General features: G+C 37.5%; 3 protein-coding genes across 4 annotated transcripts in view; 1 reads left to right on the top strand and 2 right to left on the bottom strand.

Moving 5' to 3' along the window:
• The window catches only part of LOC134811895 (leupaxin-like), a 68,629-nt gene that overhangs the window by 15,427 nt on the left and 37,295 nt on the right, over positions 1 to 15,907 (top strand). The window lies entirely within an intron of this gene.
• Positions 2,730 to 15,907, bottom strand: part of LOC134811898 (ras-related protein Rap-1b-like) — a 50,398-nt gene continuing 37,220 nt past the window's right edge. Inside the window, exons 2-8 of one of the 2 annotated variants that reach the window (XM_063819039.1) lie at positions 6,557 to 6,629; positions 6,233 to 6,301; positions 5,955 to 6,011; positions 5,500 to 5,640; positions 4,839 to 4,982; positions 4,258 to 4,361; positions 2,730 to 3,864 (exon numbers count right to left, since the gene is read on the bottom strand). In XM_063819039.1, coding sequence (XP_063675109.1) covers positions 4,269 to 4,361; positions 4,839 to 4,982; positions 5,500 to 5,640; positions 5,955 to 6,011; positions 6,233 to 6,301; positions 6,557 to 6,613 — 561 coding nt within the window. In that variant the 5' untranslated portion in view covers positions 6,614 to 6,629 and the 3' untranslated portion in view covers positions 2,730 to 3,864; positions 4,258 to 4,268. The remainder of the gene's footprint in view (positions 3,865 to 4,257; positions 4,362 to 4,838; positions 4,983 to 5,499; positions 5,641 to 5,954; positions 6,012 to 6,232; positions 6,302 to 6,556; positions 6,630 to 15,907) is intronic. The other variant, XM_063819040.1, reaches the window with a different exon arrangement.
• On the bottom strand, positions 13,146 to 15,867 carry LOC134811258 (uncharacterized). Its single transcript, XM_063818030.1, has 4 exons — positions 15,676 to 15,867; positions 15,324 to 15,521; positions 14,934 to 15,125; positions 13,146 to 14,579 (listed from the first exon to the last, which is right to left on the bottom strand). Exons 1-4 carry the CDS (start codon positions 15,859 to 15,861, stop codon positions 13,686 to 13,688), a joined length of 1,470 nt encoding a protein of 489 aa, XP_063674100.1. The 5' UTR covers positions 15,862 to 15,867; the 3' UTR covers positions 13,146 to 13,685.

Raw genomic sequence — 15,907 nt, forward strand, 5'->3', positions numbered from 1 at the left:
CAGTACACAACAGTTAAAAACAATTCCAATTATTTACAGATGTGTTGGAATGATATAGAAATTTATAATAAGCTAGTTGAAAAATAAATTGAATTTGTGGAGTTCGATTTTATTTTGAGATCCTATTATATAGGATATATATTTATTATATATATATGAAGAGCCAGCTTTAGAAGATCCAGGCCACGCCTCTCCAGACTCAGCTGAGGATTCTAATTCTGGAGGTTACTTCCCTTGTGCTAAGAAATGTGATATATGCAAAAACTTCCTGAAACCATCAACCACCATCCAGAGGCGGCTCGTGGGAGCTGGCTGGCAGTTGTGTTGGGGGTCCAATCGATGGACTGGGGGGGAGGGGGGGAGGGGTGCTTGGGAGCCGGCTCAAGCTGATCCCTCCAAACTACTGATTACATTACACACAGGGCCTTGTTATATGTAATGTGTAACACTTTACAGGCGACAGCAAACAAAAACAAAAACTTATAACATGGTTGAAACAGGACACCACACGTGTACGATCTTAGCCGCGCAGTATCATAGCGGTCAATAGTTCAAACTGCAAAGGGTCCTGGACCCTCAAATCGAGGCAAATCATAATAGATTACCTGTAATGGCATGCGCACGATGTGCTTTGTAACGTTTACAATTAACTATGTGTTAAAACTGCGCGGCTGAGTAGTCCAATGGTAGGGTTGGACTCCCTACAACACAAAATTTCACGAAGATCATGCGTGCGCTTACATTAAAACGTATGATAGTGAATAAAGAGCTTAATATTGTGATTTGTTATTTCCTAACACTATTACTAATTACTATTTCTATTTTAAGCACCAGCCACCAGATAATAATTTAAGGGCGTCCACGGACGCCTGGACGCCCTCAATAGCCGCCTCTGTCACCATCGGCAGTTTCCACACCAACTAAGTATTCAGTATCAAAGGACGATTGGACTGTGATACCAAAAATGTTGTACACATAGTTAATGATATTAATTGTAAGTTAAGTTATATAGGATGTAATTCAGACTCTCTAAAGGTTAGATTTATGAACCATAAATCTCACATTAAAACCCAAAGAAGGACTTTCCTGCCATTTTATAGATTTAATGAGATTTTGCACAAAAAAACAACAATTTCAAGAAAACAACAATTCTATTCAGTATCAATTGAAGCAGACAAAAGTATATTTCATATATATATAAGATCAGATATCTTGTGGGACTTGGAGTAGCAAGAGATTGACTAGAAGGTATATACCTTTTACAAAGATACGTCGAGAAGAATCCAGGGTGATACAGGATCGGAGAAACACAATCTTGACCGTACCACCACTAAGTTTTTTACCAGTACTTTAAATATAGTATATGGAAGTAATGTATAGTAAGGACATTTATGTTTCTATTATAGAGAAAGTTGACCTAGGGAATTTTGAGCAATGTGCCCAGGATAGACTAAGTATATTATGTAAACAAAGGGAGAACTTTTGACAAAACCAGCTTAAAACTGTAAAACACTTTGGAGGGAAGAATGTTAGAGAAGAAAGATGATTTTTTTTTCTTGCATATTTTATTTTATCACCTCTACCACTCATTTGGGATTTTCACCCACCAGTAATTTGAATTGCTGAGTTACGTAAATTTTTGTAGCGCGATGCGTTACTGTGCCGCGCCGCGCACTCAATGAGGCTTCTCACGGCGAGATGCGCTACTGTGCCGCGCCGAGCTGCCATGAATTGACATCGTCAATTAACGTAAATTTCTAAATTTTTAATTTCTATTTATTTGATTGATTGAATGATTGATATTTTGAATAAATTTGCTAACATGTCTTTACCTGGGGACCCCAGGCTATTATGTTCATAAACATAATAGCCGAATAAAGATTCGGCGGAATGACCGGCTGAGCGCCGCCCAGTAAACATGTCTTTATATTAAGATGACTGTAAAAGTACTGTAAAAGTACAGGGTGGGCCAAAAGTCAGTACCCATACGTTGGCCTTTATAGCTCAGTCACTGAGTGCCCAATTTAAATACTTCTTTCTGGTATGACTTAGTACCACCACTGGTTCGAGGAATTTGTCAACTCGAAAAATATTCGCGTTCATTTTTTTCAAATGGAGGTTCATTTTCACATTTATTTGATAGTTTGGATAGTCGGATCAAGCTAGATGTTATGGAATTGTGTTTGGCCATTCGAATTACGTTTGTCCTGAAAGAATTAGAACTGGACAACCCCCGGAAAATTTTTGCGAAACAGGGTGTTTTAGACGACATTTGGCATTAAAGACATTTGTAGGACAGCAATAAACTGGGATTGAAAAGAATCAAGTACTCACGTAAATTTGGTAACTTCACAACAGCAATCTACATTCTCCAATCAGAATTTACGACTTACTCAAGCCTCCTCGTCTTAAGATTTTTACATTTCCTACGGTCTAGGGGACACTATTGACTATTTATAGAAGTCTTCTAGAATGTTTGCTTGGATTTAATGACAGATATTTACTAATCCACAGTTCAAATCTTTGACTGACTGCAGTCATAAACACAGCCCAGTTACCAGGCGACTAGGGGGCTTATCTTTTTTCTGGGGTTTGATTTTTTCCGGGGGGGCTGCCGCCCCCCTAGCCCCCCCCCCCCCCTGTCTACGTGCCTGAGAGTAGCGAGCAATAGACTAGCAAGCTAGGTAAGGTCGGGCAATCATCTTGAACCAACACAAATGAAACAATAATTGAAAGAGTAATCTTAACTGCTAAGATTATTAATATACCGAAAAATCAATAAACACATGATTTAAAGGGTAATGCCAAGGGAGCAGACTAGAGTTCAATTGACAAAATATCATCAAAATTCGCTCTCGGAAAACATTAACATTTCATATCCTAATAATTCATAGCTTTAACATCAGTCCTGAGATAGTATCCACGAGATTTCCAGTCGGCTCCGGTTATGAGATCAGTCGAGATCGTGAAAAGTAGTGAGATCTTAGTGAGCTACCCTACTAGTTAATATTACAATCATATGTTATAATCATTACAAACCTTTTAATACGGTAAAATTTTGTAACAAGGTTTCAAACACGATTGGGGAATATTTGTTATCTAGAACATTCACGAATCCTTGTGCTTGACACACGTGCGGCACATGCTCTTCTTATGAAGTGCGCGCGTCGAGCACAAGGTTTTGTGAAGCTAAAACAAGATGTGGATCCTACGTTTTTAGTGTGACACTACAATGTGTTCGTACAAATTATTCATTATTCATCTCATATTTTACTATCATACTATTTACATGCAAATAAACAGAAGCATAAAAACATCTCATTAAAGATCGGAACGACTAGCTCCAGCTCTATCAAGGCGTGGGATGAGTCGATAGGTGAAAAACACGAAAATTGAATACACTAAACATGAAGTAAAGTTGACGTGAAGTTGTAAAATGTGTAAAGCCCGAAAAAAGGATATATCCAAAATGAATTAATGATAAAGTACTAAAACACATTACACCGCAACAAATCACAACTAAAGAGAAATAAGGAATATTAATACATATAGAGGACAGTACTACGTGGTATTAATTCTAATCTTAGAATTTATACGTTATTTCACGGAACACCTGATTACGTGTTGTGACGTCATACACCACGTGCTATGAAATCACTCGCCATTTTAGCTTTTTAACCAACAATTAACTACAGTGCAAGTGTAATTTTCACTAAAGAATATGATAAACTGTCAGTGGTGTTCTCTCTTTAAAACTAATAGCGCCTCATTTCTAGTCTATAATAACACACAAATTTTCTTCTTTCTTCGTTCGCCTATCCCAGGATTTTTGCTGTTTATTTGATGCACCAAATCGCAGAAAATCTGAGGGAAAATGAATTAGATAAAAACAAAATATATGACGTTAATTAGGCAAGTAGGTATGGTGATAGTAGAAATTATTCTCCAATCATGGGGAAATCAAAATATTGCTTAAAATCAATTAAGGTTCCCAACGAGTTTTAACATGAACCCCTGCTTTACTTTAAGTTATAAATAACGATTTTGTCCAGAGTAAATCACTGCTCAGGACTTTGAATACCCAAGATATAATGATGTGGCAAATGATTCACAAACACACACACACACACCATACTTTCTTTGTAATCAACTAAATGTGCAAAACACTCTCCCGAACACACACGTGCATGTGCACGCACACACACACACAGCCCGCAGCAACCCTGACATGCTCAATCAATGCTGGTAAAAGCTCACATTGAATACTCTTATAGTAGGACGCAGCAAGAGCCGCTACTGTCGTTCCCCTTGCCGACTCCCGGGGTCTTGCTATTTATTTGACGAACTAAGTCTATGAAAATCTGAAATTCAAGGTACAATTCTTCGACAGGACGTCCTATTCATTTCTTAACATGGACCTTTGAATTCGGACCAGATTAAATTAAAGCTAATACACCTGAGGTTAGATACTTGAAATACCTGGCTCCATCTTGATTTAAGAATAAAGATTTAAAGAGAATGGAGACATTTCTCTGTCTCTGTTGATGAGGAAATTGAATGAGACAAATCTGTATCCTTGATTAAGGTTCGAATTCGATTGAAGTGAAAATAAAGAGGCAGATGTGGCTAGATAAGACTGCTAGAGTATAGTATAATAATCCTACTTGCTGGTAACCTAATTTCCAGACGCAGCGCGCTACAAAATACGGTCGCGCGCGATCAGAAAATGCCCACAACAATCGTAGACCTACTACGGCATTTTGCTAGCAATAACAGATGACACACGGAAGCAGATGTAGAAAGCTTGTCTAATTCACATCACGCAAATCAATCATTACCTCGTTAACGTTTATTTTCTGCTTGGCAGACGTCTCCATGAAAGTGCAATTGTTGAATTCCTTACTGAGTTGGTTTCCCTGGTCCTTCCCTACGACTCGTTCATCTTCCAAATCGCACTTGTTTCCCACAAGGCACATAGGGACCTGAAACATTCAGTTCATTCAATTATCTGCTAAAATCAATTGGTATCATTCTTGGAATATTTGTCTTTTACTCGATTACACAGCGTGTAGTTCATGAACTTCTAGGGAAACGATTAGAATACTGTGGAAGGTACGTTTATCGAGTGCTTTAGTAGATCTAGTTACTTGATACCATCACATTTCAGAATTCAGTGATGAGATGATACTATCATACTATCATATTTGAGTGACAAGTTTGGCTAATTTTATGCAATTCATTCGGCATCATAACTCATTTGATGACTTATGATAACGGCTCTGTTTTTATGCGAGCTTAAACTTATGATACAAATTGCAATAAAAATTTGTCAAAGAGACTAACAATCCCTATAAGGTAAATATTTGTCCCATTTTATGTTTAAAATCGTCAGTATGATAGCCAACAAAATATCCCACAACTTACATCATAAATCAGTGATGTAAGGTATTAGATATCATACTAAGGGTATAAGGTATTTATTAGTTTAAAAAAACTTACATCATCTCTGTCCTTGACTCTGAGAATCTGTTCTCTGAGATCTTGTAAGTCATTGAAAGTAGACTGCGACGTGATGGAGTAAACCAATATGAAACCTTGTCCGTTCTTCATGTAGAGATCCCTCATTGCGGTGAATTGTTCCTGTACGCGTAAAATACTGCTGTTAATTTTATAAGCTACTTAGTCACTTAGTAGCTAGATTCAAGTGTTATAAAGGCAGCGAGATGCAGGCAGTAATGTATTGCTTGACAACTTCATGGGACAATGTACACATGTTATATTATGCTTGATTGAGTGAACTTAGAGAAGTATTAAAAATGTGATCTAAAGAAAACACACGTCACTTGACTGAGTGTACTCAGAAAATAAAGCCGCGCACACATTAAACAGTACGGCTTAGTGAGCAGTTTAAAAACATGACGGCAGTTCTAAGGAAGATATATAGCAGTCATTACCGTGCCGGCGGTGTCAAGGATTTCCAACATACACTGCTGATTGTCAATCTCAACTTGCTGAAATGATTTTTGTATGTTAACTCTGATTTAACTCACAACAAAGCATCAATTAAAGTAGTTACTAGTAGGTTACTAGTAAGGTCAGACTAAAGCTCTGAAGTTATAATCGACTGTAATGTTGTTGTTCTGTAATTGTATTGTACTGTAATACGGTAATGTATGTTAATAATTAATAAAGCTACGTAGTATCTTATGAGCTGAGTATTTCACTATCTTACCTTTCTGTAGGAATCTTCAATTGTTGGATCGTACTTCTCTACGAAAATACCCTGTACAAACTGCACCGTCTGAAAAGTTAAATTGTTTAGTAAACCTGAATACTTTAAAAAGGAAAGATTCTGTTCAAACATTCGTAACCTCTAAAAATAGTTCCAGTACACTGAAAATACAAGATATTTTTTAAATACAGCAAACTGCGACCATCTGGTGGACTGTATATTATTATACACGAGACTACAAACTCGAATAGTGGGCACCTTACTTAAAAATAATACTCAAGCTGTGAGCTCCATTATCAAATAATAATAGCCTCGACTACTTACCAACGCAGATTTTCCGACACCACCAGATCCGAGAACTACAAGCTTATATTCCCTCATCCTGTCTTGCCTTGCTAATAACAGTCAAACAGTTAGCTAACCATATATTAATCAACTTAATACTTAACCAACATTATATATAATACAACAACTCACGTAATGTAAGCTCTATTACATTGTTGACGGTAAAATAATGACCTCTAGTAAACATTCGAGTTTACTGTATATATCCACAACAATTCCTTAGTCTGGTTATAGTGGATATGTTTACTGTTTAGTATTACGGCCTCCCACAACACCCAAAACATAATATAATCAGTCTCATCTCAAATTCTCAAAGTAGGGAGATTGTTTTACAAGAGAAAAAGAAATTAGTGTCACCAGAATTAAACTATAATAACTATTATATATACGATTGGAAATCAAACTCTGAACTGAACAATAAGTGGTTAGAGCTGTAACAGAAAATATAGGACACACAGCGCTACACACAGTTTCTTAACATCTCCGCCTGCACAGAGAGCCGCTATATTTAGCGAATAAATTAACGTTACACTACAATTCATATAATGCTGCACAGATAGGTCACAGCTCACTGTCCAGTCAATTAGCAAATCAATTATAATCTGATTTTCAGGAAGAGTATTTTTATCTGCCGTTTTTATGAAGGAGCACCAGCCGTTTTCCACACGAACAGAGCAAACATGAAAATTACACGAAAATAATTAAAAGTTGGCGGGTGGTGGCCGGTGCAGGATGAGAAGAAGAAAATAAGAGATTTGTTATTAAATCAGAGATAATGAGCATGTAAGGAGTTCCCCACACAATTACACACCGTAACTAATGTACGTGACAATACAGTTTACAAAGTGAGGCGTAAAAGTGGGCGAGTTTCACGCTTTAATAAAGTCATCATCAATACAAAATGTTGTCATCAATATAAAATATTGATGAAAGTACAGGTAACTTTTAAACTATCCTAAAAAGGGAATTAAGTGATAAGACAAAAGAAAAATTGCTAGCAACATCAGCCATTAATCATAAAATAGACAAACCATAATCGATTAAATGATGAGCGAAACAAAGCTAGATATACTACGACACTAGTTAGACTGATGTGGACGCGGAGATTTGACAGGTTAAAACTCGGACAGGTAACACCGGCAGTATTAAGTCATCCTGCTTCGTGTTGAGATATTATTAGATATTGTAATAAGTAATAACGTACAGCTTTAAAATAATGGTACAGCTTCAGGAGGGGGGTGCCAAAGATCAGTACACATGCGTAATGCGTATGTGACTTTAGCACCCACGGCGGCCGGCCCTCCCTGTATAAAAACTCGCCAAGTCTGCCCTTTTAAAACTTGGAATGATTGGATATTTAGTAGCAAAATAATATAATACCATATAAGACTACATTACAGGGGGCATACTAGGTTCCGTACAGACTCAACTCTGCACCCGTGTCAATATGTTCATTATATGCAAGCCTCTTGAATTTATACCCTATAGGAGCATAAGAGCTAGCTATTATAGTTCAAATAGCTTTAAGTAAATATCAACTTTGTACAAAGCTTAGATAAGATACAGGTATTGAAGAAAGTGCTCTCAGAAATATAACAATAACGAAGATTATCAGCTAACAAAAGATAGCAATTTAGTAAGATATATAACTATATAAGCGAGTGTGTGGCTATCTAACTCTCATTATATCGGTCTGTCATCATGAGCAGCTCACAGTCCAGCAACATATAGAGGGCTAAGAGGGCCCTCTTAGCCCTCTATATGTTGCTGGACACTTACTGCTGACACTCTGTTATCATTCTGTTTCTGTTACGCTTTACAGCTCATCCTTTCTTACACTCTTCTTTCGGCACAGTTCCTTCACTTACAGCAACATTTCTCGGGGGGAGGTTAAATTCCTTAAACGAATCATTTAAAACATTAATTAAACTATATTCAGGAATGTAGCTGTGAAACAGTACAGAAATGTTGCTGTAAGTGAAGGAACTGTGCCGAAAGAAGAGTGTAAGAAAGGAGGAGCTGTAAAGCGTAACAGAAACAGAATGATAACAGAGTGTCAGCAGTAAGTGTTACTCTGCTAGTAACATCTAGTTAGGGCGGAGCAACCAAGGTGACAGCATTAACAGTGAGCTAACAAACTAGCGAAGTCCTACAAGGTAGTAACTGGCTCTCCCTCTCCCTCTCTGTTCTACCATACTGGATTACATTATAATATCTTATATCTTACACTCCCGATAAGGCACTGGATCACATGATATCTTACTATACACTCTTGATAAGACATGTACACTGGATCTACAGTCTACACGCACATTATAAATAACACGAATGTCACAATAATAATATCACATGATAAACTGAGGGAAGTTCGTCACACTATCAGAATAATATGACATCCGGAGTAAAGTATCTCACACCAATATAGATGTGTCAGTACGGGCCCTGTACTGTGACACGAGCGCGGGAACCTGACATTCTTGACATCTTTACGAGTTCACATTACCGTATATGAGATGATACAGGGGAGACGTGGCAGTTACTTTCACTGTCACTGAGTACGTATCAAATTAGGGACCCACTGCTTATTTGGTTGTGTGTGTAAAATATTGGTTTTATGGTCCGGTCTGCTGGATGCTTTTATCTATCAAGAACATCCTTGCCAAAGTTATTACAGCTTTCGGTCAGTTGTGCGTACAGTTTTCAACTTTCGATTGAAGAATATAAGAAATAAAAATGGTCACCTCCTTTACTCACGATTTGACAGGCTAGTGTATGTTTGCTTTAATAAAGACGAGTGTACATTTTTGAGAATTTAATTTATAAATACTGTATGAGATTGCTAACCATCGCATCATGTAATTAATTAGATACTACTCAATTCAATTATCAACTGATAGATTCCATGTAAGATTATGTTAAGTTTGTAGCTGAAAAGTTCGAGAACATTCATTCGCAGATTTTCAATTCCAACCACTTTTAATAACTATACGTAAAAAAAGATCACCTAATTGTACAGGTTAGCAGCAACCAGGCAGATCTCCTCTCCTAGCAAAAATGAACGCCACTCCCCAACCCTTAGAGTTGTTCTTTACAGTTACTACTTTCTTGTAATGTACACATCTCACTACACATTACTATTAAGTACTCACCGTAATATTTCACAAAGTCGAAATTACACAAAAGGATGATCGCATCATGCAGTGTACACGCACGTAGAAGCTACTCAATAATTAGGATGGTTTATAAGACTCTCAGAAGTGAATATTAAGACGCTCAGAAGTAGATATCAACACTCCCAGATCTTCATTCAGTAACTTTCTAACGTCTGTATAATCTTTAATAAACCATGACTTGATATTATGACTCGAAAATATTTTGCATAACGATAGTATCTAGTGTCTAGGTGTCTTTGATCAATTTCCTTACATTTGAAGATCAACTTGTACTGTTAGAATAGTCATTAAGGTTGATAAAAACCATCAAAGCTCAAAATGTGCTTTTTGTAATGCTTTTTCCAGTTTTATAGCAAAATATGCCTGTTTACTGATATGTAAGGTTAATAAATACACATACAAATTCTCCAATAGCAGTCCGCAGAACAACTAAAAAACAAAAAAAGCGGACTATTTGGCCGTAGCAAAGGAATAATTCTGCTTCCCGAAATAGCAAACCTGGCTACAAACTACAGAGTAGTGGAGCAGGTCTGTCAGCTGGGAAGGACAGACCCACGTGACACTCACGTGACTAGATGCTGTCATCTCATTGAGTCATTCACCAGAGACACTGTGCAACATGAATATAATTAGTGCAACCAGGAAGAAGAGAATTTAGTAAGCATTACAACCGCTATAAAACATGTTGTATAAGTAATACTGGGCAGCAAGTGTTACTAAGCGGATCACAATCATTACCAAGTTGTACAAAACAAGGTGACAGTTAAACTGCTTCACAGTTAAAACTCTACATCGTCTGCTCGAGAGACTGTGGTTTAACTTTATTAATATTACAGTTAAGAAACCAGCTTTGTGCAGGAGATTTGTGGATATAACGCCACCATTAAACTCAAATTTAGTGCGGTACTTGACTAATTTATTCAATTTAGTTTCCATGAAGGCGAGAACAGCAAGCGTAAAAATAATGTAGGAATCACGTATAATTAATCAAGATAAGCCAGCTTCCACTACTATACACCAAATAATTATAACAAACAAAATATAAGCCCTGAAGCAGCAGAGAAAGAAGGATGCTCATTTCTACACCAGGATGTATTTAAAGAAACACCCAGACTGGACCTATTGAATGACAGTGACACAGTTCTTTTGTTGTGGTATTGGTCAGTTTAATCTTTTAAAGTAACTTTATTTGTTTTAAACGGTTTGCAGACAATAAGATAGTCAGAGTTGCACAATGTGTTGCGGACAAGTACTGATGATCTGTTTATGGGTTAAACTTTTATTAATGATCACAAAAACATGCACTATTATTTATAGACAACAGTATCAACGTCATGCTTTCTTATTTTCCTTCCCTTCTGCACTCAATTTCACCTTCCCCTATGTTCGTTCCCTCCATGAATCATCATCTCCTATTATACTTCGTTCCTTCACTCCATCACTCCTGCACTCATTAGTCATTATCTTGTTCTCCTTTTCTAACTCGTCCCATCACTCCTTTACTCCTGCACTCCTTTACTCCTGCACTCATCATCTCGTTCTCTTTTTCTAACTCGTCCCTTCACTCCATCACTCCTGCACTCATTATCTCGTTCTCCTTTTCTAACTCGTCCCTTCACTCCATCACTCCTTGACTCTCGCACTCATTCTCCTCTTTTCTTCACCACTTCACTCTTTCTCAGAGACTCATCTTACATTTAGAAATAAAGAGTTGGAACGAACGATAAAGTAGCCATCACCTGACCTACTCCTGGAAGTGTTACATTTCATATACCGCCTCTTCCACCGGGGCCCTGTTTTATTGTATATATTATATTGTATATATTATATATATTATATAATATAGCCCAAATATATCACCGCAGAAACTTTCGACCATTTTCAGAGCTCTTTCTTATAATCTATTTCTCACCTGGACTACTAAATATATATAAGTTTACAGAGGGAATGAAATGGCCGGCAAACCTTAAGATCTCTATTAGCAGTGAAGAACGCCATATAAAATATCACAAGTAAACGGAAACTAGATATTATATACTAGGAAAACGCGACACTTACTTCCAGCACACAAAATCGTAGTTCATTAAGATATCGCCAAATATAAAGGTACAAAAATCAACACCTACCGAACAACGAATATTTTTACGAATGATATGACCAATTAAAAGGTCATATTTCAAAAGAAGAACGAGCTCTAGTTGAGTGATGCTGAGCTAGCGTACAAAAGGTGCAATATGTTGGAGAGAGCAGCTGGAGGGAGGGAGGTGATGACAACTTACACTCCGCAGTTATCTCCAGCGATGGAGTTTTAAAGTACAAACTTCAGCACTGTTACATCACCAGCAGAGAGTGAGAGAGAGAGAGAGAGAGAGAGAGAGAGAGAGAGAGAGAGAGAGAGAGAGAGAGAGAGAGAGAGAGAGAGAGAGAGAGAGAGAGAGAGATAGGGAGGCCTCTGTAGTACACCTCGCTAGAGTTACGAATACACCCCTGCTCAAAATAGCAGACTATTTAGTTCCTGGTATATTACAATGGTTTCATTAGTGTGTAATAAGTTGTAATGAAGTATACAGAACTTGGTGGATCTACCTTCTATCATAATATAGTAACCCTAAATTACCAGGTGGCAATCAACTAAAACCATAAATCTTGATGAGAACTTTTAACTGAGAACTGAACTGAAGAAATTCGGAGAGTGATCTCCAAGCTAAAAAAAACGTACCAACCTAAAAAGCCTCGTTAAAACTAATAAAAAGACGATAACGTAATAAAGAAGATTACGTGTTAGAAGACACGTAATTAGAAGACAGATTACACAGCCGGCCCCTGACACACACAGTTCCACTTTATCCGGAATGTGTGGGTGTTACACACGTGATGAAACCACTGTTAGGTCACCGGATCATGTTACAGTAATAAATAAGCCATTACTCACGGTCTCATCACTGATAATGTGTCAGTGAGGCTACTGTACACGTCTGAAGTGATCTCTGAACATTGTCTGTCTAGTGTGGTCCATAACTCACTTTCAGAGCATAACTTGAGTTTAAAACTAGAGTTCGATGGAGTTTAGAACAACGTGACGTTGTTCTAAACTCCATCGAACTCAACGTCCGAAAAAGCTGACATCGGAATTTGTGGTACACGTCGCCAAAGTGATTACAGAAAACTAAGTTCAATAATAATATATACTAGTCTCTAAAAAGTACAATGTGACGAGCTGCTCAATACGGCAATGTTCATGTCGCATATTTGGAGATGACATATAACATTGGAATCCGTGAAATCACATTCATGTCACATTCAGAGTTGTGCAGTAAGAGTAAAATTATATTGTTCAGTATGGAGCATCACGGCTCTCAACAGATTAAGTGAAACAAGGCAAATGACTGGCATGGTGAAAACTAAATAAAATAATCGACGTTTCGGCACTCATTGACCTTTTACTAAGATTAGTGATTATAAGTTACAAGGGTATCACCGAAGTAGGCGAGCCAAATTTTAGGAACTAAAACAAGTCGAGTAAGAGTAAGGAAACTAACTAAAGTTAATGTAACGGTCATACAGGGCGGACTTACATTAGCTCACCTTGCATATGTACATGATATTATTAAACAGACGTAGAAACGACATCATTGCGACGTTTCAATAACATTAAATCATAGTAAAATTTATCCCAACCTAAGTCACCGATTCGTCACTACAATACAATGAAACTCATAAATTATATTAAGAGGTTTTACTGACAATTGTAATAAGTTAACAAAAGCAAAATACAAAATATTATACCCAATCCTTAATAAGAATTAAAATCTAAAAACAAACGATTAAAAATATTTTTCGCTAAAAAGTAAAAAAACACCCGGTAATCTGAAATGATAACTTAGTTAAATAATTTAAAGACCAAGTTAGACAATTAAAACAGATTGCGAATACCCTCAAGCTGAAGGAGACATCTGCAGCAGCTGGTGAAACTCCTCCGGGATCCACTCTTTAGGACACCATTCAGGGAGTGGTGAAACATAAAACTTGCCATCTAACTCATACCTGACAGCATGCAAGAAGATGAACATATCCTGAGGATCAGGAACTAGCCGGATCCAGCTGCACTCTGGACACCCCTTCTCGTAACTGAGACGTGGGATCCGCGCGTACACTTTACCATCCAGACAGAACTTACCCTCTGGGGTTATGGAGATTTCAGCTGCTTGTTTAATGCCGTCCCCGGACACTGTGCAGTGTCCTGCTGACTGCTGCAAGCTATCTTCTGAGACTGTTGTATCATTCTTTACGGTATCTGGTACTGCAGTGGTGTCAGCCTCTTTAGCTTCCTTATCAGTTGGTTCCTTATCTTTAGCTTCCTTATCAGGTGGTTCCGAGGAACATTCCTTTTCTCCGGTAGAAATACTCTGCTTGAGTTTATCAGAAACATTGTCCTCCATTTTACTACTAATCAGTGTAGAAATATTATCATTCCTGAAGAGAACTTCAGTCAACTCCTTGCTAAACTCATCAGTGGACTTCTTGGCCCAGTTCTCTCGAGAGTAGATAGGATCATTGGTTATAGGATAACCCCTGTGAGCCAAGTGAACTCTTATCTGATGCATCTTTCCAGTTTGAGGCAAGCACAGAACTAAGCTCCTGTTGGTTGCTCTGTCATAATGTAACCTCTTAAAGTCAGTGTGAGCAGCTTTACCGTTCACGTGGTCCACTTTGTTGATTCCTAACTTGTGAGATACTTGTAAGATAGGCTCCGAGCAGGACAGTCCGTCAACTGGGAACTCACCGTCACACAGTGCTATGTAGGTTTTACTTACTTTCTGGGCTCTAAACTGGGGTGGGACAGTTTGCTATTAACTAATTAACTAATTAACTAATTACCTAATTAACTAATTAACTAATTAACTAGTAGGTGTTCCAATCAGAGAGGGCTAATTGGGGGAAACCTTTCGATGGAATGTGTTTATTGTTGTTTGGGCAAACATGTCTCAAACACTGTTAATTTACAGCTTGCTTAATTGTGAAATTATGTGGCGATGATATGCGCAATTTTGATAAGTTTTTAACTATTTTATAACTGAAAATTAATTATAAACTTCAACACTTAGCTACTGTAGATGTACAAGAACCAAAAAATTGGGACTCTGTCTCTAAGCATAAGCAAAGAAATAAAATAATAGACTGACCAGTGCACCATACTCCTTTGCTTTCTGAGTAGTTTTCAGAAGCACAATAATACCAGAAGTTAGCCGATCCAGCCTATGGCAAGTGAAAAGCTTTTGACCGTGTTTCGTCTCCAAATGTTTGAGAAGTGTATTGTGTCTGTACCTTCCTGTCGTATGTATTGGAATTGAAGCAGGCTTGTTTACCACCAGTATCTGAAATATTAGATTACTGTTACACTGCTTCAATACAATGAGTGAAAAATAATATAATAATATTTCTCATACTCATTTATATAATGACCTAAAAATATCCCAATGTCAGGCAAGTACATCCTCAATACAAAAGAACTAAAATAGCATTATACGTAAATAACAGTAGTATAATATGATATTATGATAATATAAACGAACCTCCTCGCACTCCGCTATTGTCTGAATTACCCCGTCTATAACGGGAGGTTCGTGTCTGTGAACATGGTGAGCGATAAAGTCGTGATCTTGCAGCAGATAGTCATGTCCCACTGTCTTGTCGTTCACAGTGATCCTGCCGCTGGACAGTGCTGTTTCGTAGTAGGATGCCGGGTAGGCTTGGAATTCTTGGGATAATACCTGTAAACATGTGTAACAAGATCACTACATGCCATGTTAAGAGTACTGCATAATGATGAACAAATTTAGTGCAAGTTGTTGGAGAATTAAGAAATAAGTCTTAACTTTTAGTTTTAACAATATTTTCGATAAGAGTGACTCTTAAAATGCATACCTCTAAAATCCCCCTATCAAACCACCTCTTCTTTGTGTAAGTACGAAGTATGAACTTGTAAGGAACCACATATCTCAGTCCATCTATTATTTTGAACTCTGGTTTCTCTTCTTCAGCTTCCATTATTTCTCCAACAGGAAGACACCTTCGTCTCTTCCTTTTTGGGCTCTGGGACTCTTTTGACATGTTTCTAATAAAGTTAATCTTTAGACGAGTGAACATGATTATCTTT

The sequence above is a fragment of the Bolinopsis microptera genome, chromosome 2, assembly GCF_026151205.1.
Source record: "Bolinopsis microptera isolate Bmic1 chromosome 2, MBARI_Bmic_1.0, whole genome shotgun sequence".
Lineage (NCBI taxonomy): Eukaryota > Metazoa > Ctenophora > Tentaculata > Lobata > Bolinopsidae > Bolinopsis > Bolinopsis microptera.

Coding starts and splice junctions, on each gene's coding strand:
- LOC134811258 (XM_063818030.1), bottom strand. CDS start 15,861: ATGTCAAAAGAGTCCCAGAGCCCAAAAAGGAAGAGACGAAGGTGTCTT. Junction 15,126..15,323: donor CAATAGCGGAGTGCGAGGAG/GTTCGTTTATAT, acceptor CTAATATTTCAG/ATACTGGTGGTAAACAAGCC. Junction 14,580..14,933: donor CAAAGGAGTATGGTGCACTG/GTCAGTCTATTA, acceptor GTCCCACCCCAG/TTTAGAGCCCAGAAAGTAAG.